General features: G+C 49.7%; 1 protein-coding gene across 3 annotated transcripts; it reads right to left on the bottom strand.

Moving 5' to 3' along the window:
• Positions 1 to 1,550: 1,550 nt before the first annotated feature.
• Positions 1,551 to 20,663, bottom strand: LOC105483125 (taste 1 receptor member 2). Of its 3 annotated transcripts, none has more exons than XM_011743797.2 (5): positions 20,388 to 20,663; positions 17,298 to 18,071; positions 12,430 to 12,639; positions 4,354 to 4,477; positions 1,551 to 3,157 (listed from the first exon to the last, which is right to left on the bottom strand). In XM_011743797.2, the coding sequence occupies exons 1-5, from the start codon at positions 20,655 to 20,657 to the stop codon at positions 2,229 to 2,231; spliced, it is 2,307 nt and encodes a 768-aa protein (XP_011742099.2). In that variant the 5' UTR covers positions 20,658 to 20,663; the 3' UTR covers positions 1,551 to 2,228. The 3 variants fall into 3 exon arrangements, with proteins under 3 accessions (XP_011742099.2, XP_011742097.2, XP_011742098.2); XM_011743795.2 differs by lacking the exon at positions 20,388 to 20,663 and adding an exon at positions 18,502 to 18,569; XM_011743796.2 differs by lacking the exon at positions 20,388 to 20,663 and adding an exon at positions 18,449 to 18,519.
• Between the last annotated feature and the right edge of the window lie 2,313 nt (positions 20,664 to 22,976).

The raw sequence follows: 22,976 nt of genomic DNA, 5'->3' as shown, positions 1-22,976 counted from the left end.
TGAGATTACAGGCGTGAGCTACCATGCTTAGGCTAAGAATTAGATTTAATTCATGGTCCCAAAGGATAAAACTAGTGTCCATAAACTGGAATCCCAGGGAGTAGGGTTTTGATTCAATCGAAGAATAATTTTTTGATAACTACAGTTGTCCTGGTGAGGCTCCCATCACTGGATGGGGAACATTAAAGGCTCAAGATCCCAGCCTCTGGGCTGCTGTAGGAGGTGTGGAGTAGAGGCCCTCTGAGGTCAGTGGGATTCCAGCATTCTCTTCTCTCATGGTGGTCCGCGAGGCAGAACCAAGAAATTCAGTGATTATCTCTTAAAAAAAAAAAAAAATTAAACCAAGGCATCAGAAGCATGCAAGAAAAGAGAATTAACAGCTTAAAACTCCCTGAGCCTCTGACAATCTGGTCCCCAGGGCAAGGGGGATGGGACACAGCTGCACCCAGGGATGGATCATGCAGAGTGGCTCCCCGAAAGGGGAGGCCCATCGGGGCTGGGATGGGCCTCGGCCCAGCCTCTGGGCTCCCCTGGGAAGTGAGTGGATGGGACAGAGAAGGGACATTTTGGAAAGACCCTGACCGTCTATCCTTGGGGTCTGCGCCCAACAGCCTCCAGCCCACTAGGCCAGGCCAGCCCTGGAGACTGTGGGAAGAGGACCCAGCCGCAGAGGAGGCTGGTCACAGTGGCCAGAAAGGGCCAAGATGGCATCCCAGGTGATCCAGGAGAGGGGTAAACCAGCATGTGCACAGGATTCTGACAGTAGCCACCCAGAGAAGACAAGATCCAGACACCTGGGGCCGGGCACCCCACATCTGGCCCTAGCTGTCCTTTGAAGCTGGGTTCTCACAGCCCGGCCACTCTCAGCCACACGCTCCCCCTGAAACTGCCTGGGCTTCCTTCCATCCCACCTTTCCTCCTGCTGTCCCCACCTTCCCTCCCCCACACACCCAAACGTCCTGCCTTCCAACACTTCTCTGTCCTTCAAGGCTCTTTCCAAATGCCAGCTTCTCTCAAAGGCTTTCCTGGCCACTGCACCCACCAGCCACCTGCTTAAAATCTGAAGCCCCTGCCATAGCAAGGTCCTTGTCCAGGAAGCCTGAGCCTTCCCCCTGTGCACTGTGGTGGGGAGAGCCTCCCCGGCAGGGCTGCCTGGATGTTACTCTGTAGAGGACAGTGGCTCCAGGAATGGGCTCTGGGGAGGGGAAGGGGGGGTGCTCAGACAAGCTTTATGACTCTGGGTAAGCTCCATAACCTCTTTGAGTTCTTCCTGCCCCTGCCCCTGCCCCTGCCCTCACCCCACCATCTGTAAAATAAGGAGCATAATTGCACACAACCAATAGAGTTTTGTGAGGAATACATGGGTAAAGTAGTAAAGTTCTTAACCAGGGACTTGGCAATAAATGTTAACTGTTGTCCTCTCATAGTCAACACAATGGCCCAACGTCACACAGTTTGGAAGTGGCACTACTGGGATTGAGACTGAGGTCTCCTGATTCCATATGTTCTTTCTCAGGGGATGTCAGAAAACAGGAAGGAAGTGCATTCATTTCACCCAAGTGAGGTTTATTCACAAGCATTTGGGAAGCACGCTATGCCTGGCCATCCCTTAGAGATAACCCAGGGACCTGGGCCCAAGCGCTTCGGGAATAAGGAAAGGAAATGGACATGTGAGACGGCTACCAAATGGAGCCATAGCTGCACTATCCGAGCTCACGTGCTGACCCGCAGGCCCCACCCGCCCACACCAACCCTGGACCAGCCCAGCCCACCCAGCCCAGGGCACCCAGCCCAGGGCACCCAGCCCAGCGCACCCAAGGCCTCCCTTTGCCTTGAACATGAGTGAGGGAATGAGCTGCAACCCGCAGGTGCCCACTGCGACCGCCAGATGGCAGCTGTAGGCTACTAAATGAGACTTTGTCCTTGGAGACCAATAGGTCACCTTGGGTGGTTTTTTTTCCTAGAAGATGGCAGTGCCTGGCGTGTAAAATAGGTCAAGGGAAAGCAATGAAGTGTGGATGTTTTAAGACACCCATCACTAAGTGGGTAAAAATGGCCCAGATGCAAAGGACCTCCAAGGAATGCTAAATTATTAACCAGGGAAAGGTGGGAGTAGTCGGGGATGCCTTCCCTGCTTCTTTCTGGAGTTGAACCAGCCAGGGAAGACCTCTGGCCTCCACCTCCCAACGCCGTGGCCCTCCCTCCCTCCCAGACGCCACCGGGTGGCACTAGTCCCTCCTCATGGTGTAGCCCTGGATCATGCTGTTGAAGTAGGCGGGCGTGTTGCGCTCCGGGTAGAAGAGGATCATGTAGCACTTGGGGCCAAAGTAGCCCAGGCTGATGGCCAGGAGGTTGAGCACAGTGACCAAGAGGTCCATGATGGTGACCAGCACCCCGTTGTAGGCAGACATGAAGGTGCAGAGGGAGACAGATGAGGTGAAATAGAAGGTCATGCTGAGGGTGATGAACTTGGCCTCGTTGTAGTTGGTGGGCAGTTCCTTGCCCATGTAGGCGAAACTGAAACCCACCACTGAGAGCAGCAGGTCCAGGCCGGTGTTGAAGAACAGGCTGTTGCGGTAGTTGGGGTTGCAGGAGACGATCATGATCTTGGGGTCATCGGGGTCAATACGGGTGGTGGGATTGAGGCCTGTGGCCAGCATGCCAATCACCACAGTGACCATTTTGAGTACCGTGATAAACGCCATGGAGACGTAGGGCCCCTGGTAGCGGACCCAGTACCTGTAGGCGCGCGGGAAGCGGCTGGCCATCTTGAAGACACAGACGATCTGGAAAGAGCGCACGGCGATACAAGAGATGCAGATGGTGAAGCAGAGGGGAAAGAGGGCCTGGCGGCAGAAGCAGGTGGAGACCTTGGGCGGCCCCACGTACACCGGGACCACCATGTATGCCACCAGCAGCAGCGTCAGCATCAGGAAGCACATGGGGCCCCCAGCTGAGCGAACCATGGGCGTCTGGAAGTGCCTCCAGAATATCACCAGGATGGCCAGGGTGCTGAGGAAGCCCAGGGCGGCCAGCAGGGCCACAACGATGGTGGGTGCCTCATGCCATTCCAGGAAGGCCAGCCGCCGCTTGAAGCAGGAAGCCTCACTCTGGTGGGACCACTCGTTACTCGGGCAGGCCTGGCATTCATATTCATCTGCAAAAGCCCACAGCGACTCCCATTAGCCAAGCCCGTCTCCCAAGCACCTGCATCCTCCCAGCCCTGCACAGGGCCAGGCCCCAGGGATGGAGAGAGAGCAGCAAGGGCAACCCTTGCATTCACAGCCAATACTCCTCAAGTCTCCTATGTGCATTGGCTCATCAAATCCTCACAGCAACTGCATTTCACAGATGAGGAAACCAAGGCTCAGCCAGGTTAAGTAACTTGCCTGAAGTCAGCAAGTTAGAGAGGCAGGATTTGAACCCAGGTCTCCTTGACCCAGAGCCTACCAACTATAGTTCCTCCCTTCCAAGACCTCACCCTCTGGTGTGAGAGGCATTCAACTACTTACTCAAAGAATGCATTCAATACATGTGTTTTTGAGCAGCATCCATTGTGATAGGGACCTGGGGTGGAAGGCCACAGAGAGATGGATAAAACCCAGCCCTCACCTCCCTGCTTTTGACTGACTGTGGGAGGAAGGCCAATGAAATCATTCCGCAAACTCGTTCACCACCTCCTCTGTGTCCTGTGGTCTGCTAGGTACATATAAAATACTTGTATTGGTAAATGTCTTCATCCATTTAATTTACATGAAGTCATGAAAAAAAATTGAGCTCCAACTCTGAACTGTGCTAAACACTAATGTGGACAGAGGCGACGTTGTCTGCACATTCCTAGATTTTATGTTCTATGGGGAGAAATGATCATTCTTCTCATCAAGGAAGTCATTCCACAAGCACCCACTGAGCAACCAGGCTATGCTTTGAGCTATGCTAGGCACTTGGGAAGCCAGAGGGATAAATGAGAGAGTGTCTTCCCTGTCTTCCAGAAACTTTCCTCCTATTGCAAACACTATTCATTCATTCATTCATTCATTCATCCAGTGGGTGTTCCCCAGCCTGGCTCCCTGGGCCCCGGGCTATGTGTGTGTGGAGTGGGATGAGCTGCAGTCCGGCTTGGGGGAGTGTTGGCGCTTCCCTTCTCCCTCCCTCTCTGAAGCAGCCTGTACGGAGGATTTTGCTCTACACTAGGTATTGGGGGGATACAAGAGGAATCAGATCAGGTCACTGGGCTTTGGACATTCACACCCCCTGGGGGAGACTCCAGAGACCCTGCCAAAGGAGACAAGCCCTAGAGACTCCACGGGCGGGGCAGGGGCAGGGCAGGAGTGCTCGGCCCGCGAATCATACCTTCAGTCTGGTTGAGGAAGGTGCCGGGAAGGCAGTCGATGCACTCGAAGCAGCAGATGTGGATGCCCACGGGCTTCTTCTTTTGCCCCAACTGGCACCTCTTGGAACACATGGACACAGGGATCTGGAGGGGGGAGGGCAAGAGACCCTGAGTCCTCTTTTCCCACATTCTGGGGGCCTCCTCCCTTCTCCAACCAGCAGGATGTTCAGGGGAGGAAGTCTAGGAGCCCCCTATGTTTTTGGGGTAGAAACTGTAGGGAAAAAAAAAAACCCTCATGCTTCTAGCAGGAAAGGAGCCATTTTGAAATATGCTCAGAGCAATTCTGTTCTGCTTAACCAATGCCTTTCCTCAAGGGAAACTATTTTACCAGAACCCAACTGATGTGAATTTTACCAGAACTTAACTGACATGGGTAAAGAGAAAATCCCAACTCCAGCCCTCTCTAGCCTTCTTGTCTTACCTAAGGGGGTGGGGTGAGAAGCACTTATGAAGGTCACAGTTCTGGGGCACAGGCTTATTGAAAGATTGAGACCTAATCACAGGATTACAGAACACTTCCCCTCTATCTCACCACCACGTCAATCAAGGGATACAGCCGAAATAACTGCAAGGCTGAGACTGCATTTAAGAAGGAATCTCGGCCGGGCGCGGTGGCTCAAGCCTGTAATCCCAGCACTTTGGGAGGCCGAGACGGGCGGATCACGAGGTCAGGAGATCAAGACCATCCTAGCTAACACGGTGACACCCCATCTCTACTAAAAAATACAAAAAAAAAAAAAACTAGCCGGGCGAGGTGGCGGGCGCCTGTAGTCCCAGCTCCTCGGGAGGCTGAGGCGGGAGAATGGCGGGAACCCGGGAGGCGGAGCTTGCAGTGAGCCGAGATCGCGCCACTGTACTCCAGCCTGGGCGACAGAGCGAGACTCCGTCTCAAAAAAAAAAAAAAAAGAAAAAGAAAAAAAAAAGAAGGAATATCTAGGGAAAACCAAAGATAAAATGGGAGACATTGGAGAAAATTTTGGCCTCTGACACGATTGCTATTTATTTATAGCAAATAGTAAACATAGTTTTAATAAACTTGAAAGGACTGCAATAATAACAGGTATGTTCTCCAACAACAATCTAATGAAATAGAAATCAATAACAGAAGGAAATTTGGGGAATTCATAGATACGTGGAAATTAAACAACATACCCTTAAATAACAATAGATCAAAGTAGTATTCACAAGGGAAATTAGAAAATGCCTTGAAATTAATGAAAATAAAAACGCAACATAACCCCACAAAAAGACAAATACTATATGATTCTACTTATAGGAGGTATCTAAGGTAGTCAAACTCATAGAAATAGAAAGTAGAAGGATGGTTGCCAGAGGCTGGAGGAAGGGAGAAATGCGGAGTTGCTCAATGGGAATAGTTAGAAATTTGCAAAATGAAAAAGTTCTAGAGATCTGTCGCACAAAAACGTTAATATACTTAACATTACTGAAATGTATGCTTAAAAATAAATTGGTAAATGTTATATGTCTTTTATCATAAAAATAAAAAATTTTAAAAATGTACCAAAATTAATGGGGTACAGTGAAAACAATACTTAAGAGGGAAATTTATTATTATAAACATCTGTGTTTAAAAAGAAGAAAGATGTTACATCATTAACACTCACTATCTTATCAAATCACTAGCATTCACTATCTTATCACAGAGTTTACTCTTTCACTCTCGATCTCAACGTAGTCCACAGGAAAGTTGTTCATCTTGACATTCTGCAGAATATCATGCCGGTCTATGATATTCATGACACCATGGTAATTGGACCTGGTTAGTAGAAAGTAGCAAGGACTTTTATATCCAAGTAAGACCTATGAATGCCAGAGGGTTGGAGATAAACCTTACAAAGATTCAAAACTTGGGGTTGGGGGTGCTGTCACATTGGTGATGTTTTTAGGAGGCTAACGGTACAGAGAATGCCAGGACATCCATTCTAAGATATAGACAAGTCATCCACCCTACTCCTGCTACCATGAAAGTATGGCACTTTGTGAACCTCTTTAGATTTGGGGGACAACATAAATTGCTCCTGAAAATACTGCTCCAACCCATTTATCAGGTGATTCAGAAGGGTTTCAGTTTCAAGGCAGAAGGTAACAGGTCCAGAGAATGACTCTGAAGAAGGCCCTGGCTTCTGTGTAAGCAATCCTGCCACTGGGGCCACACGATCGAGGAGATGTGATGATGTTTGAGTTATCTATGCTTATAAGAATTGGCAAGCCCTAAGAGAGAGATGCAACAATGCCATGCCTTCTACACAACATGCTACTCACTACTTGAAAATCAACTCTTGGAGTCCTGCTGGGCCATTATGGAAACTGAGTACCTGACCCCAGGACATCAAGTGACTATCAGATTCACAGAGTCTTGTAGAGAGGCAGGAATAAAAGCAAGTCTTCATATAAGGGAAATGGTATCCAAGAAGCGCCAGTGGGTCCAAGTAAATTTCTTAAATCAATTATCGTGACTCCTGTATCTATTTCTCTTATAACAAATGACTCTCCCTCAAATCACACATAAGACCTTATGGAGAGATTCTTTATGACAAATAAATAGAGGAGAACATTCAGGAATGATTCACAAGTAGGTTGGTTTGATATGTTAATGTGAGCTGACAGTGGACTGCTGCCATACTAAGCTTTTTTCAGGGATACAAAGCTTTCTTCAGGGTGAATCCTGAAGGACAGTAATGATGGGAGATACTGCTTGTTTGTAGAGATGTGCAAGCAGAACACTTGGTTGTTTGCTTTGTGTGGATGGAGAGATGTCCGGAAGGATGGATATTCCTGAGATCCTGGACTTATGGAATAGCTTGGCTGGTTGTTCAGGGGCCTGGAAGGAGCAAGAGTGGAAGAATGGAGACAAAGTTGCTTGGGGAAAGGTATATGAATGGATCCATGAGAGTGAGCACAAAGCATGAAGATCTCTGTGTCTCATGTTAATGCAAACCAGAGAGCAAACACAGAGTAATAGAAACCAGATTGAAAGGTTGACTTGTCCCAGCCAGGCACCGTGGCTCATGTTTGTAATATCAGCAATTTGGGAGGCCGAGATCAGAAGATCAATTGAGGTCAGGAGTTCCAGACCAACCTGGCCAACATGGCGAAACCGTGTCTCAACTAAAAACACAAAAATTAGTCAGGTGGTGGTGCACTTCTATAATCCCAGCTACTTGAGAGGCTGAGGCAGGAGAATCACTTGATCCCTGGGGGCGGAGGTTGCAGTGAGCCAAGATTGCACCACTGCACTCCAGCCTGGGCAACAGAACAAGATTGTCTCAGAAAAAAAAAAAAAAAGAAGAAGCAGCAGAAGGAGAAGGAGGAGGAGGAAGAGGAGGAGGAAGAGGAGGACTTGTCCAACAGAGGTCAGCTGGCTTCTGTCCTCAGCCACCCCAGGGCCTGCACAGAGTAGCCATGATGTCAGGGATGGAGGCTACAGGTATGAACCCAACAGTTTGAGCTTCCTCTCACTTGAGCTTCCTCTCATCATGGCTGACCTAGTTACTGCCATTGCAGAACACCTAACATTCCAGCATCAGAGACCCATGTTGAGCCCTTGACTTGGCACAATTCTTCAAAGAGACCAGCCAACCAACTGCTGAAAGATCTATTACATCAGATCCTTTTCTCTCTGGAAGAAGCAGTGTTTCAACCTCATAAGAATTTTCCTTCCCTGATTTCAGTGCAGCATCACCTTCTGAGGGCTTCCAGAGCAAATGATTTACTGATGCAGGATACCATATCACCTCAGATCAGGAGTCAACTTCATGGTAAAGGGGTGTGACATGGGCACGTGATCAGAGGCTCCACTGATCCTAACATATACCACATTACCCAGAAGTATCCTATCTAACCAGGGGATGAGATGGCATACTAAAAGCTCAGCTAAGGTACCATCTTCAGAATGCCCTGCAAGGTGGGCACACTGCCCTTTAAGATGAAGTTTTGAATGAATGGCTTGTGTATATGTTGTGGCCCCAACAGCTAGAATATGTGTATCCAGCAACCAGAAAGTTTGGTTACATGCACCATTATTCTCATGGGCCCATTGCAGCATTGGTGCTTCTCCTCTCTACAATCTTAGACTTTGCTGGAATAGAGATTCTGGTCCACAAAGGGGGAATATTTCCACCAGCAGACACTATAGGGCTCTATGATTACCATATGGTCATTTTGGGGTCCTCATGCCAGTGAATGAGAAGGTCAAGAAAGGAAGAGGTAACTGACCTGGATTTGTGGGTAGAGCTGAGGTGGTTGCTACACGAGTGGAGTAGGAAGGAGTAGGTCCGGCACCCAAGGAGTAGGTCTGGCACCCTGGGTGCTTCAATCCCAGTGCACCTGCTGGTGGGGATCTGCAGCAGGCACAGCGCAGAAAGGCAAGGCAACTAAGGGCCCAGAAACCTTGGGGAGGTAGGTCTGGATCACCACCCAGGCAAGTGACTGAGAGCAGCCAAATGCTGGCTGGGAGTGAAGAAATCCAGAATGGTCGGTGGAAGAGAGAGATGAATATCAGTGACAACCTTGGGCTGTGGCTAAGTCTACCAAACAGCTCTCTGTTAGAGACTGAGCTGGCTGCTGCTCTAAAAAGTCTAAAAAGTCTGTGACTCCCCAGGCTCATGGAAAGCCACTGAGTGGAACAAGAAATGGACCTATCTGTGGCCTGCCTCATATTTTCTCTACCCACTGTTTACTCCAGCCATTGCTGCAGTCACCAATTTCAAGCAAATGCCATTTGTCAGCACCTGGCCTTGGCTACACAGCTCTGTCTTGTGTTCTGCCCTAAGGCTGCCGTATGAAATGCCCATGGGAGACCTCTGGAGCTAACACCCCACAGAGCAACCCCCGACCACCAGGCAATGGGAGCTAGTGGATTACTACCACCCATCTCTGGGAGACAATGCTAAGGTAGCTCTTCGGGAGGTCCCAGTAAGATTGACCTCCAGTTGCTCAGAGTAGTGTCTGGCTTGAGGTTGTTCTCTTGCACCAACTTTCCCTCTTCCCTGTGGAACTCTTCCCAGTCTCCCACTCCTGTTCCTGTCCATGTATCATGTCCTGGAATAAATCTTCTGCACATAAGCCCTTATCTCAGGCTCTGCTTTCTCGGAGAAACCCAAGTTAAGACAGTGTTATGGGCTAAACTATATCCTGCTTGAAGACCTAGTCCCCAGGACCCCAGAATGTGACCTTATTCAAAAATAGGGTCATTGCAGGAACATAGTCATATAATTAGTTAAGATGAAGTCATCCTGGAGGAGGGTGGGTCCCTAATCTCATATGAGTGGTGTTCTCATAAAAGGGATGAATTTGGAGACAGACACATGGAGAACACTACCTGAAGGTGAAAGCAGAGATGGGGTGGTGATATGGTTTGGATCTGTGTCCGCACCCAAATATCATGTCCATTTGTAATCCCCAATGTTGGAGGTGAGTCCTGGTGGGAGGTGATTGGGAGGTGATTGGATCATGGGGATAGAGTTCTCAAGAATGGTTTAGTACTATCCTCTTGGCACTCTCCTCCTGACTGTGAGTAAGTTCTTGTGAGATGTGGTCGTTTAAATGTGTGTGATACCTCCTCCTTCACTCTCTCTTGCTGCTCCAGCCATGTGAAAAGCTGGCTCCCCCTTTGCCTCCCACCATGACTGTAAGTTTCCTAAGGCCTCCCCACAAGCTGAGCAGATGCCAGCATCATGCTTCCTGTACAGCCTGCAGAACCGTATGCCCATTCAACCTCTTTTCTAATTACCCAGTTTCTAGCATTTCTTTGTAACAATTCAAGAGCGGACTAATACAGGTGGTGCATCTACAGTCAAGGAACATCAATAAGTGCCAGCAAACCACCAGGAGCTGGGGGAGAGGCCTAGAACATATTCTACCACACAGCTCTCAGAAGGAGCCAACCCTGCTGACACCTTGATCTTGGACTTCCAGCCTCCAGAACTGTGAGACAATAAATTTCATCTGTTTAAGCTCCCCACCCACCCCAGTCTGTGATACTTTGTTATGGCAGCCCCAGGAAACTAACACAGACACCACCCTAATATACTCCACAAAAATCCTCAAGGCACTCAGAAATGCACAGCCTCAGGTACCTCTGCAACTGGGGATAGAGTGTGCTGTCGGGGATTGGGGGGAAGAGGGTGCAGGGTATTAGCAAAGGAGAGTGATGAAGGCTCTTCCAGAAGCTTTTCGATCCCTAGATCCCCTCCCCAACTCCACAAGGTAGGTCTCTATCCCTTCCTACTCCAGCAGAATTCTGATGGTCTATTCTCTAAAGAGGGTAAAATAATGGATCTTTAGATTGACAGATGTCAGACTCAGTTGAAGGCACAGCTACCATACTAAAACAAGAGTATCCAATGATAGGCTGTATTAATCCACTTTCAAGCTGCTTATAAGGACATACCCAAGACCTGACAATTTACAAAAGAAAGAGGTTTAATGGACTTACAGTTCCATAGGGCTGGGGAGGCCTCACAATCATGGCAGAAAGCAAGGAGAAGCAAGTCATGTCTTACATGGATGGCAGCAGTCAGAGAGAGCTTGTGCAGGGAAGCTCCCATTTTTAAAACCATCAGATCTTGTAAGACTTATCTGCTATCAGGAGAACAGCACAGGAAAGACTCACCCCCATGATTCAATTATCTCCCACTAGGTCCCTCTCACAACATGTGGGGATTATGGGAGCTACAAGATGAGATTTGGGTGGGGACACAGAGCCAAGCCATATCACAGGCTTTAGCCTGAATGCTGTATATAGAGAACCGCCACCACAGACTAGCTGTATGCTGTATGCAGAGAACCTCCACCACGGACTAACTGTGTGGTCTCAGACAGGTCACACAACCTCTCGGTGCCTTCAGTTTCCTAACCTATAAAATGGAGAGAATGGTAGCATTTATGCCCTAGGGTTGATATGAGAATTGAAGTCCTTAGCACCAGGCCTGGCACACACATGTCCAGTGAGTGCTTAATTTGCAGAGGTCTCTGAACCCCTCTTCCTGGGGAGCTGGAAAGCCCTGAACATGCATAGTTCCCAATCAATGGGGGAAGGACAGGACCCCAGATTGTATACCCACGAATAGAGATCCTAGCAGTTATTGATAAAGCAGAGGTCCCTAATCCCCAGGACACAGGCCAGTACCAGTCTGTGGCCTGTTAGGAACCTGGCCATGCAGTAGGAGGTGAGCAGTAGGTGAGCAAGAGCAGAGCTTCATCTGTATTTACAACTGCTCCCCATCGCTCACATTACTGCCTGAGCTCCACCTCCTGTCAGATCAACCTCTGCATTAGATTCTCACAGGAGCACAAATCCTATTGTGAACTGTGCATGTGAGGGATCCAGGTTGTGTGCTCCTTATGAAAATCTAATGCCTGATGATCTGTCACTGTCTCCCATCATCCCTAGATGGGATTGTCTAGTTGCAGGAAAACAAGCTCAGGTCTCCCATTAATACTACATTATGGTGAGTTGTACAATTATTTCATTATGTATCACAATTATATATAACAATAATAATAGAGACAAAGCACACAGACGTAATGCATTTGAATCATCCAGAAACTATCCTCCTCCCAGTCTATGGAAAAATTGTCTTCCACAAAACCGGTCCCTGATGCCAAAAAGGTTGGGGACCACTGCCCCAGGGTTGATGTGAGAATTGAAATCCTTAGCACCAAGCCAGGCACACACATGTTCAGTGAATGTTTACTTTGTAGAGGCCCCTGAGCCCCTCTTCCTGGGAAATTAGAAAGCCCTAAACAGACACAGTTCCCAATGAATGGGGGAATGAAAGGACCCCAGACTATACACCCACAAACAGACATCCCCCACAGCAATCGATAAAGAATCTCCCAGCAATTGATAAAGAATCTCTAGGCTCTGTCCATAATGAAAACAGCCCTAGCAACCCCAGCATGAGCCCCAGGCCCCGCCCCAGGCCTGCCCACCCACCAGGCCCCGCCCCCGGCCCCACCCACCCACCAGGCCCCACCCCCGGCCTGCCCACCCACGAGGCCCCCTGGCTGACCGTGTTGTTGATGGTGTGCCAGGAGATGTCTTGGATTTTCTTCAGCTGTCGCTGTAGGGGGTAGTAGGAGGCGACGCTCTGGAAGGGATTCTGGCTCAGGCCCCATTGCCACTGGACAATCTCCAAGTGCAGAGCCATGTCCCCTTGAGGGTCGAAGGAGATTTCGTGGTCCAGGAGAGTGAAGTTGACCTTCCAGATCTCCTTAAGCAGCTGGCAGGGTCAGAGGGAAGGGAAGTGGAGCTAGCATCAGAACCGAGCCAGAATTTTTCCTGGGCCTGGGAAAGATTCTACCATTCCACTAGCCTTGATTTCCAACTCGGTAATATGGAGGCAATAAATCTCCAAAAAGGTGGCAGTTTAGGAGTCAGTGGCTGAGAGCTCTGCTCTGGAATCAGATATATCTGGGTTCAGGCCTCAGCTCTGCCTCTTGCTGTGAGACCTTGGGCCTGTTGCTTAACCTCTCTGAACCTGTTTCTTCTTCTGCAAAGTAGGAGCAATAAAAACTATAAAAAAAAAAAAAAATAAGTTCATCTATGTTAGGGACTTAGAGCAGAGCCTGAGACAGGAATCACTTCTACCAAGGTGCTAATAGAATTCCTTTTCCCTGGAAGTTACCTCAGTCATCCCTCTGGAACCCAATACATGAGATGAGGTACAGAGTCCACTGTCTCTGTCACCTGCAAAGGTCAGTTGGGATCTCCCCTGATCACTGGGTCCTTCCTGTCTCCCCAGACCTTAGCGTCAGCTCTCATTCCAGTCTCTCCCCAGCCCCCCATCGCTCTCAGTAGGCAGCAGCTGGGACAAACTAGAGCACACTTTGAGGTGGGCATCCTCCAACCTAAAGTCCAGTCCCAGCTCTGTCCGCAATTTGCTGTGTGACTCTGAGCGAGTTTCTGAACCTTGCTGGGCTAACCCTGAAAGGACTTCAGCTCAAATATCCCATGGACCTCGCTCCTAGATTTTCCTTCCATAAATGGGAGTGTCCATTCGGCTACACCTTTAGGGCTGACCTGGCCTCAGGGACTGACAGACACACAGACAGGTAGCCAAGGGAGTCCGGTCCTGGCCTTCGCTCTTCCCTGCCCGGCGGGTGAGGTCCCGATTCAGAAGGACTCTTTGGAATGTGCACAGGTTGCTAGGCCCAAGGGCAATGGTCCTTCGCACCAAGAAGAAGGAGGCTCCAACCAGGTGGTCCGCCTGAGGATGAGGATCAGGATGGCGGAGGCCCCTGGGAGTCAGGTCCTGGGTGTCCATGTTGCACCTCTGTAGTGACCTGCCCAAGCAGGGTTGAGCACCTGGGACTGGAGGGATCCAAGATATCACCCCCAAGGGGTCAGAAAGCACTGGTCTTGTAATTGTCCTGAGTGGGTGGGAGCCTAGACTATTATTGGCAGGGGCTTGGGCACCTTGGGGTTCCCTCATCAGGCTGAACCCTGTCTTCCCTTCCCCATCTAGCCCCACCCCTACCCCAGCATAAGCTGTACATTTAAGGCAGACTCAAGTCCACCTCTCCAGCCCCGCACTCTCTCCTGAGGCCAGCACTTGGTGTCAGAGAAGAAGAAGAGGAGTACATTCAGCCTCTTAGCTGCCCCAGGTAATTTGCATCATGATTGCAAATGCCCTCAATAACTCAACAGGGTACATATGATTCCTTCCATTTAACAGATGAGAAAACCAAGGCTCAGAGATATTAAATGTGCCCAGGTTTGCACAGCTAGTAGTGGCAGCGCTGGGATTCCATTCCAGGTTTGATTGCTAAGCTCTGCCCAGCTCACCGCCACCTGCCTCACAACGTACGAACAGGTGGGCCATATCCGAGATGCCCGAGGGGTGGAGAGGGGTGGAGAGAGGTGTGTGGGGAAGAGCCAGACCACTGCCAAGGGCCCCATTTGTGAAATAAAAGGATTGGACCAGAACCTGAGAAGACCTCGCAACCCTGACCCTCTATGATTCAATGACTGGCTGAATTTTTTTTTTTTTTTTTTAAGACGGAGTCTCACTCTCTCGCCCAGGCTAGAGTGCACAGGTGCTATCTCAGCTCACTACAATGTCCGTCTTCTGGGTTCAAGCAATTCTCCTGCCTCTGCCTCCTGAGCAGTTGGGATTACAGGTGCCCTCCACTATGCCCAGCTAATTTTTTGTATTTTTAGTAGAGACGGGGTTTCACCAAGTTGGCCAGGCTGGTCTCGAACTCCTGACCTCATGATTCATTTGCCTTGGCCTCCCAAAGTGCTGGGATTACAGGTGTGAGCCACCACACCCTGCTAGTCTACTGAGCATTTTTGCTGGGATGGCCACAAATTTGCCAGCCTGGATTTACCCAGACTCCCACTGATCTGACCCCACCACCACCATCACCACGGGCAGCATATCCACCCAGTGTCATCTCCAACTCTTCTCATCGCCCCTGAGGCCTCTCTCTCTGCCTCGCCTCTCACAGCGGTGCCCATCCCCACTACTCCAGCACTATTTCATCACCACCCCTGGCCACTCCCTAGCTGGGTGCCTGTCACCTCTTTAAACCTCAGTTTCACCTGTGTATGGGAGAGCACCCACGTAGTCACAGTATCTGCTCAACAGTGTCTGTCTGGGCATGACTGAGAATTCACGTAAAGAGGTGAACACAGTGTCCAGCACATAAGTACCCATTCATTCATTCATCCATTCATCCATTCAATATTCACTGAGAAGCAACGCCAAGCCAGACCAGTGCCAGCAACTTGGGATATGGCGTTGGAAAGGATTGACAGGGTCCCTGCTCTCACTGGCCTCTGTTTGGGAGGTGTGGGGAATAGCCAATAAACAAACAAAGGATATCAACACAATCACAACTTGGGATACCTGTTACAACAAAAATAAACAGAGTGTCGTGGTGTGACCTGGCAAGGAGGGTGGGAGGTAGTAAGGACACCACATACCATTTTGCAGGTTGTGCCCTGCAAGAATGGGTCCAGTTAGGACAACTGGGAGGAACAGCTGGAGTCCAGCCGACTCAGGTCACCAAGTCATGCGCTTGCCACAGGTCTGCGTCCATCCGAAGCCAAAGAGCATCGTGGTCTAACGTGTCTGCACAAAAGGGTATCATTTTCTAATTCACACAAGGACTCTGTTTATGCCAGTGGAGACCCTGGGTGAAGCCTACATAGGGTGGGCTGGGCTCCCTGCTACTTGACTGCATCATCCCCCACCCCAGCTCTAAATTGGCTTGTTGGGCTGTCTCAAGAACGTCATCTCAGGGCTTGGAATGCTCTATGAACTCCTGCTGCCTCTGGACAAAACCCCCCTCTCCTTCACCTGGCACTGGATGTCCTCCAGTATCACCTGCAGTTTGGGTCACCTCTCAGTCTTTGCCACTCGAGCCTGACCACGTGGCCAGGCCACCACTCTCCCAGTCTCCTCCTGGAAGGTCCAGTGTCTGTTCACTCCCTACTTCAGCCCTGCCTTCCCTGACCCTCTCCCACCGTGATGATGCCCCTGCCCCGTGCACAGCTGCAATTTTGACTTCCTGCTGCGCTTGGCAGACAGATCTTCTTAACTGTCCTCATCTCCTCCTGGGTTGGTGGTCCCCCAGGCCTGGCACATAGTAGGTGCTCAACAAAAGGGATGGGACATCCTGGTTGCTATGATTGGTGCCCTTTGGTCTCTGCTGTCACCTGTCTTTCATCATAGCTCCTGCCAGTTGCAACTGGGAGGATGCCTGGAAGGTGAAGTGGGAAAACCACAGCAGAATAGGCCAGACCTGGGTTCAAAACCAGGGTCCACCACTTACCACTGAGCGATCACGGGCTAGTCACTTTGACTTCCTGTCCCTCAGTTTTTCTACCTGTAGATTATCCTCACAGGAGGGTCATGAGTTAGATGTGATGTATACTAGGCATTCAGCGCCTAGTAGGCACTCAAAGAGCAGTAAAGCACCCATGATAATTATGTATATTATTAATGTAACAGGACATATAGCAACAGGCAGTATTTTTACCAGCTGGCACCAGAATTCCTTTTAAAGAATAAGTGTAATCTTTTAAAAGAAAAGTGTTTATGGTTGCAAGGTTAGGATCTGAGATTATGGGATAGAGAGGTACAATTAAATAGAATGAGAAAGAGCAACTTTCTCATTTCTTCAGAGCAAACTAACTTGTTCTGTTAGAGAAGTGAACACTTATTTGAAGATGGGAGAGGGATCTAGCAAGTGGCGAAAGGGGAGAACGAAGAGGGAAGATGGGCAGGGTTTAGGGAAGTGACTAAGCAACAGGGTGGGAGGCTGGCCCCAAACTATGAAAAAGCCAAGGAACCGTTTAAGAACAGAGATCTCCAATAGCAAAGTATAAAGTGTGCATCTCTAATGTAAATCCCCTCTGCTCCTCTGATCCTCAGTGAAACCTTCTATATCCCAGAAGGCTTCGTGGTGGGGGGGTTTCTGTGTGTGCCTGTGGATGTGGATGTGTGTGTTAAGCCAGAAGAACAGATTTAAAGTCTATGTCTGAACCAGGGTGATAGAGAACTAGGGTAATGAGAAGATCCATAAAAGCAATGCAAGGCCTTAGAGGGTCCACAGGAAAACACAAGCTCGTCCCAGGCTCTCAACCCTGGAGAGACTGGGTCCGGGGGAGGTAGGGCGGCGGGGCTGTGGTTCCCACTGCCTGTGGGATTTCCTTCTGGTGAATTCCACCTGAATCTCCAAGAACAGACTACTATCTTGAATGGTGAGCATTAAATTAATTTAAAAAGCAATTTTGTTTTGGCATCAGGAAGGACTAGTGCTATGTGTCTGGAAGAATGGGATACCCGTGCCCTTTCATACCCATTTGCCCAGAACCCCAAGAGAGGAGGATGGAGGTGCCCTGCAGTCTCTATGGCAGCCACCCCCTCACCTGCCAGGGATAGACCTCCCTCTTGGTGCAGGTGCCGTGGTCACAGCCGAGGAAGCTGTGCAGGGCGTGGGCCACAGCGTAGACCGCAGAGTACACGCTGTAGACGACACGCTCCCCAGAGAGCCTGAGAACGTTGTTGAAGGACAAGGTGCCATTCAGGCAGCTGTCACACTCCTGGTTGCAGGTAGACCTCTGGCTGGTCCTGCTGAGGGGTGGCGGCCCAGCCTGTGGGTCTCGCACGCGGAACTCACTGAAGCCAGGGATGGGCACGCTCTGGATGGTGATGCCCAGGAAGGTACCCATGTGGCGCAGCTCCGTGAGGTTGTGCAGGACCGGGTCAATGGCCCAGGACTCGGAGGCGATCCACACGGCACCCGTGAAGTTCTGGCGCAGCACCTCATTGAAGAAGTTGTACAGGGTCAGGTCGGGTGAGAACACGACCACGACGCGTGCCGTGCTCTGTTGCAGCTTGTCCACAATGGTCACCAGGCGCTGGCGCTCCTCTGACGTCATGTTCTGGTTGGGCTGCACTGTGGGCAGTGTCTCCTGGAAGGCGATGCAGATGTCGCCCCGGGCCAGGCGATCGCCAAGCAGCTGGCCATTGTCACGGCCATAGGTGTCGCCGCTCACCAGCACGATGATCCAGTTCCAGCGGAAGTGCAGCATCAGCTGCACCATGGCCTCGATGTGGTGGTCGGCGCTGGGTGCGGTGCGCAGCAAGGCCGGGAAGCGCACCTTGTCTCGCAGCTCATCGCTGATGGCACTATAGGTGATCTGCGAGGGGAGGGGCCGTGGCATGAGCGAGTGCCCCACTGGGTGCTCTGCCCCCACCCCAGGGCTGTATCCACCATCATCATTTGGGAAGCACCTAGTGCAAGCCACCCCAGGGGTAGGTGGTTTACACCATCGTCAAGCATCGTGGTCCCCAGGTAGCCCCATGCAATAAGAACCTACTGTTTGCCGGGCCCTAGGGCCAGGTGCCTTACCTCAGCCTCATCATGATTATTGAGCACCTACTATGTACCATGCTCTGGGCCAAGCCACATACACCATCATCCTCATAGTCATCAGCACACTGGCTTTTAGTGAGAACCACATCCTGGGCTAGGTAAATGACATAGCCATCATCCCCATCACCTAGAAACTCTTACTGGGCACAGCACTTTCCTCCTCCCCCTCATCACCATCAGGCTCAGCAACTAACCACGTTTCTTCCTTCTGCCTCCAGGGCTCCATGGTTTTCCTCCCAACTCACAGAGTGTTCCATCTCCTTTCCTGGTTCCTTCTCTTCTCTATGACATCTTAATCTTAAAGGACCCTGGGCTCAGGCTTCAGTCCCTGCCTCTTCTCCAGCTGCTCTCCCCCTCCCTTGGTGGTCCCATCCAGCCTCACGGCTTTATATCCCATTTCCACACCAACAACTCCCAGCAGATAGCCCTGGCCTGGACTTCTCTCCTGAACTTCAGATGCATACCACAACTGCCTGTCTGACATCTCGAACTTCACAAATCGAAACTGAACCTTTGTTCTCCTCTGAGCCCGTTCCATCCACACCCTCCCCCATCTTGATTGATGATGGATCCATCGTTCCAGTGACTCAGGTCAAAAACTCTGGAGTTGTCCTTGACTCTTCTTTCGCACACAGGTCACACTGGATCCATCAGCAAATCCTCTTGGCTCTACCTTTAAAATATATCCATCCAGTGCCTACCAGCTCCCCGCTCCCTCCTGTCCAGCCACCATCATCCCCGGCCTGCACTGCAACATTACCCACCCACCTTTCCCCTGCAGTCTAAGCTTAACATGGCAGCCCGGTGACCCTGCTCACACACACGTCAGGTCACTTTACTCCTCTTCTCAGAACTCAATAGCTCCTAACGTCACCCAGGAAAAGCCAGAGTCCTTGAAGAGCCCCTAAGCGCTCAATCATTTATCTGCACACCTGTCTGATTTCATCTCCTTCTCCTCTCCCTCTGGCTCCAGTTGTGCTCATCTAGTTCCACGAACACACCAGGCACCTCCTAGCCTTGGCACTTGCTAACCCCTCGTCCTGGAATGTTCTTATCCTAGGTCCCTCATGGCTCCCTCATTCCTTCACCTCCCTCAAGTCTTTGCCCAGTTGTCAGTGAGACCCACCTGACCACCCTGTTGAAAATTGCAATCTCCCTCTACCAACCCCTCCTTTCCACTGATGTGCCAGAGCCCCCACATTTTTATTTTATTCATTGCACTTCTCACCTCTAACATCCTGCATCACCTATTGTTTGCACTTATTTTCTGTCTCTCCCCACTAGAAGAGAAGCTCCATGAAGGCAATGATTTCTATGTTGTTGCCAGCTGTACCCCAGCACCTACAACAGTACCTGGCACATAGTAGGTGCTCAATAAATATCTGTTACATGAATGAAAGAATGAATTCAGTCCTCAGCTAGATGCTTCATGTAAAAGTACTAACATTAAACAGTAACAATCACAATATTCGTGACTACCTAACTGTGTGCCAAGTTTTTTGCTAGCTGATCTTTAATGAACATGTAGCCTGTACCAGTACTGCACTTGGCACTTTCAATCATGATTATGATAATAGTTATAATAATAGTCGTAATACAAATCACTCTTTCGTGAGTACCTACTGTGAGGCAGACCTTGTGCTAGGCAGCTGTACAGAATAATACTAAGCACTTCAAGTTTTTATTCCTGTGTAAGATGCTTTATAAAACAACATTATTTACCACCTACTGTGTGCTAGAAATTTACACAGGTTGAACCACTAATCTTCAGATAGTCCTGGGATGGAACGCTTATCATCCCACTTTACAGGTGAGGAAATTGAGGCCTAGAAGAGTTAAGAGATTTGCCAAAGGCTTCACTGTGGCCAAGACTCGGTGCCAAGTTGCACAACCAGATCTGCCCACTTCCAAAGCCTGAGCCCTTACTCCATAAGCTGGGCTGTCTTCTCAAGATTTGGGCTAATGCCCTGACCCTGCTTCTGGTCCTATCATCACCTCCCATGATTGTTGGAAGAAGTGGCCTCTGAGGCCTATAGACAGCCACTCCTCTGCCCCACTCCCCAGGGCCCAGGAGCCTCACCTGTGGAAGGAGAAAGAGGGAGAGGAAGTTGGCCACAGTCATGACAGCGTCGGAGTTGTCAGGGCCAATGACAGCCACCACACGGGGCACGTAGTTACTGTAGTTCTCTTGGATGGGAAGGAGGTCATCTTCCTGTGCCAGGAAGTAGAGCACCGGCTGGACGTTGTTGGAGACGTAGCACACATCCACCATCTCGTAGCCTAGCAGCACATCAGGCAGCAGGCTGCTGTCATTGTTGATCTCCTCCACCGCAAAGCGCATGGCCTGCATGAGGTTGTAGCCTATCACCTTCGTTTCATACCTGGAGGGGCCACAGCAGTATGAGATGGAAGCAGATCCAGAGTGAAGAAGGGAGGGATAAGAGAACCAGTCTGCTCCTCCTCCCTGCCACAGGAAAGCCAAGGCATTGACTGAGAAGGAACCACTCCAGAAGACTCCGGCATTTTCACCATGTCATTGTCACCATACCACATCTCTAGGATCACCATTGCCCATATGGCCACCACTGACACTATTATCCATGTGGCCATAATGAATACCATCCCTATAACCTCCATTGCCACTCTACTGACGTCCACTAATGTGACCACCATTATCCACTAAAACTTCCATCATCACCATCACCACTATCACCATCATCACCCACTACCCGTATTACCAATATCACCACCAGGGCCATCACTGTCACCACAACCTTGTGACCATCATCACCACCATCATCACCATCACCACGACCACCATCACTATCACCACTACCATCACCAGCGCCATCAGTAACACCCTCACCACCATCACCATCACAGCACCATCATTATCAGCATCACCATCACCACCACCCTCATCACTATCATCACTACCATCACCAACACCATCACTAACACCATCACCACCATCAGCACCATCATCAGCATCACTACGATCACCACCATCACCATCATCAACCAACACCATCACTAACACCATCACCAGCATCACTATCATCGCCATCATCACCAGCACCATCACTAACACCATGACCACTATCACCATCATCACCCACTATCCGTATTACCAATATCACCACCAGGGCCATCACTGTCACCACAACCTTGTGACAATCATCACCACCATCATCACCATCAACACCATCACCATCACTATCAGCACCACCACCATCACCACCACTATCACCACTGTCATCAACATCATCATCGCCATCACCACCACCATTTCCACCATCACCACCAACATCACCACCACCATCACTACCACCACCAACACCATCAGTAACACCATCATCACCATCATCATCATCAGCACCATCATTATCAGCATCACCATTATTACCACCCTATCACCATCATCACTACCATCACCAACACCATCACTAACAACATCATCACCATCAGCACCATCTTCAGCATCACTACGATCACCACCATCACCATCATCACTACCATCACCATCATCACCAATACCATCACTAACACCATCACCAGTATCACTACCATCACCATCATCACCAACACCATCACTAACACCATCAGCACCATCATCACCAACACTATCATCAACACCACCATCACCATCATCACTACCACTGCCATAATCACCAACACCATCACTAACACCATCACCACCATCAGCACCATCATCAGCAAAACTATCAACACCACCATCACCATCATCACTACCACTGCCATAATCACCAACACCATCACTAACACCATCACCACCATCAGCACCATCATCAGCATCACTATTATCAACACCACCAACGCCATCATCACTACCATCACCATCATCACCAACACTATCATTAAAACCATCATCATCATCACCATTATCACTGCCAGTACCATCATTACCAACACTATTACCACCACTGCCATCATCACTACTGTCACCATCATCACCACCGTTACCACCATCATCATCACCATCACCATCATACTTTTTCTCATTGTCATCATCACCAGTATTACTGTTATCAACATTGTCAGCATCATCACCATTACTTTCATCACCATCACCTTCATTATACTCCCCACCATGGTCACAAGCATTAGGAAATCCAGCATTGTGCCTGGTGCCATCACCTTCACCATTCTCAAGCCAGCATATAATCTTTCCCAATTTCATAAATAATGCATTTCTTATAGTCAACCCTTAATCATCTTTTGCACTGTCCTACCTTTCTCCTTGTCTCCCACAATACCTTCACCCTCTCTGCAAGAGGTCACTGTTTTATAGTCCCAGGCTGGTTCTATGTCCCAGCCTTTGTGCTTACATGCAGATGCACCCAGCCGCCACAATCTCCAAGTGATGCCATCATCCCAAGGGGCTCATGGAGAAGGTGGGGGAAGAGGAACTCCCCTCTAGGCCCCAAAGCACCCCTGCCCACCCAGCCACAGCCCTTGGAAGATGCAGTCTGAGAACTTGATACAGAAAAATCACATTCTGCCTCCCAAAGGATTTCAAATGGGCTTTTACATGGACCCATTGGGAGTCCCCCAGTTGCCAAAGTGGGTGGGAACAGTCTTGATCGCCTCTAAGAGCCCTCTAGATTTGAACATTCTGTAACTCTATTTAAAAAAAAATAAATGACAC

The sequence above is a fragment of the Macaca nemestrina genome, chromosome 1 (genome assembly GCF_043159975.1).
Source record: "Macaca nemestrina isolate mMacNem1 chromosome 1, mMacNem.hap1, whole genome shotgun sequence".
Taxonomy (NCBI): domain Eukaryota; kingdom Metazoa; phylum Chordata; class Mammalia; order Primates; family Cercopithecidae; genus Macaca; species Macaca nemestrina.
Note: the sequence above shows the minus strand (reverse complement) of the source record. Positions and strands in the feature narration are given on the sequence as shown.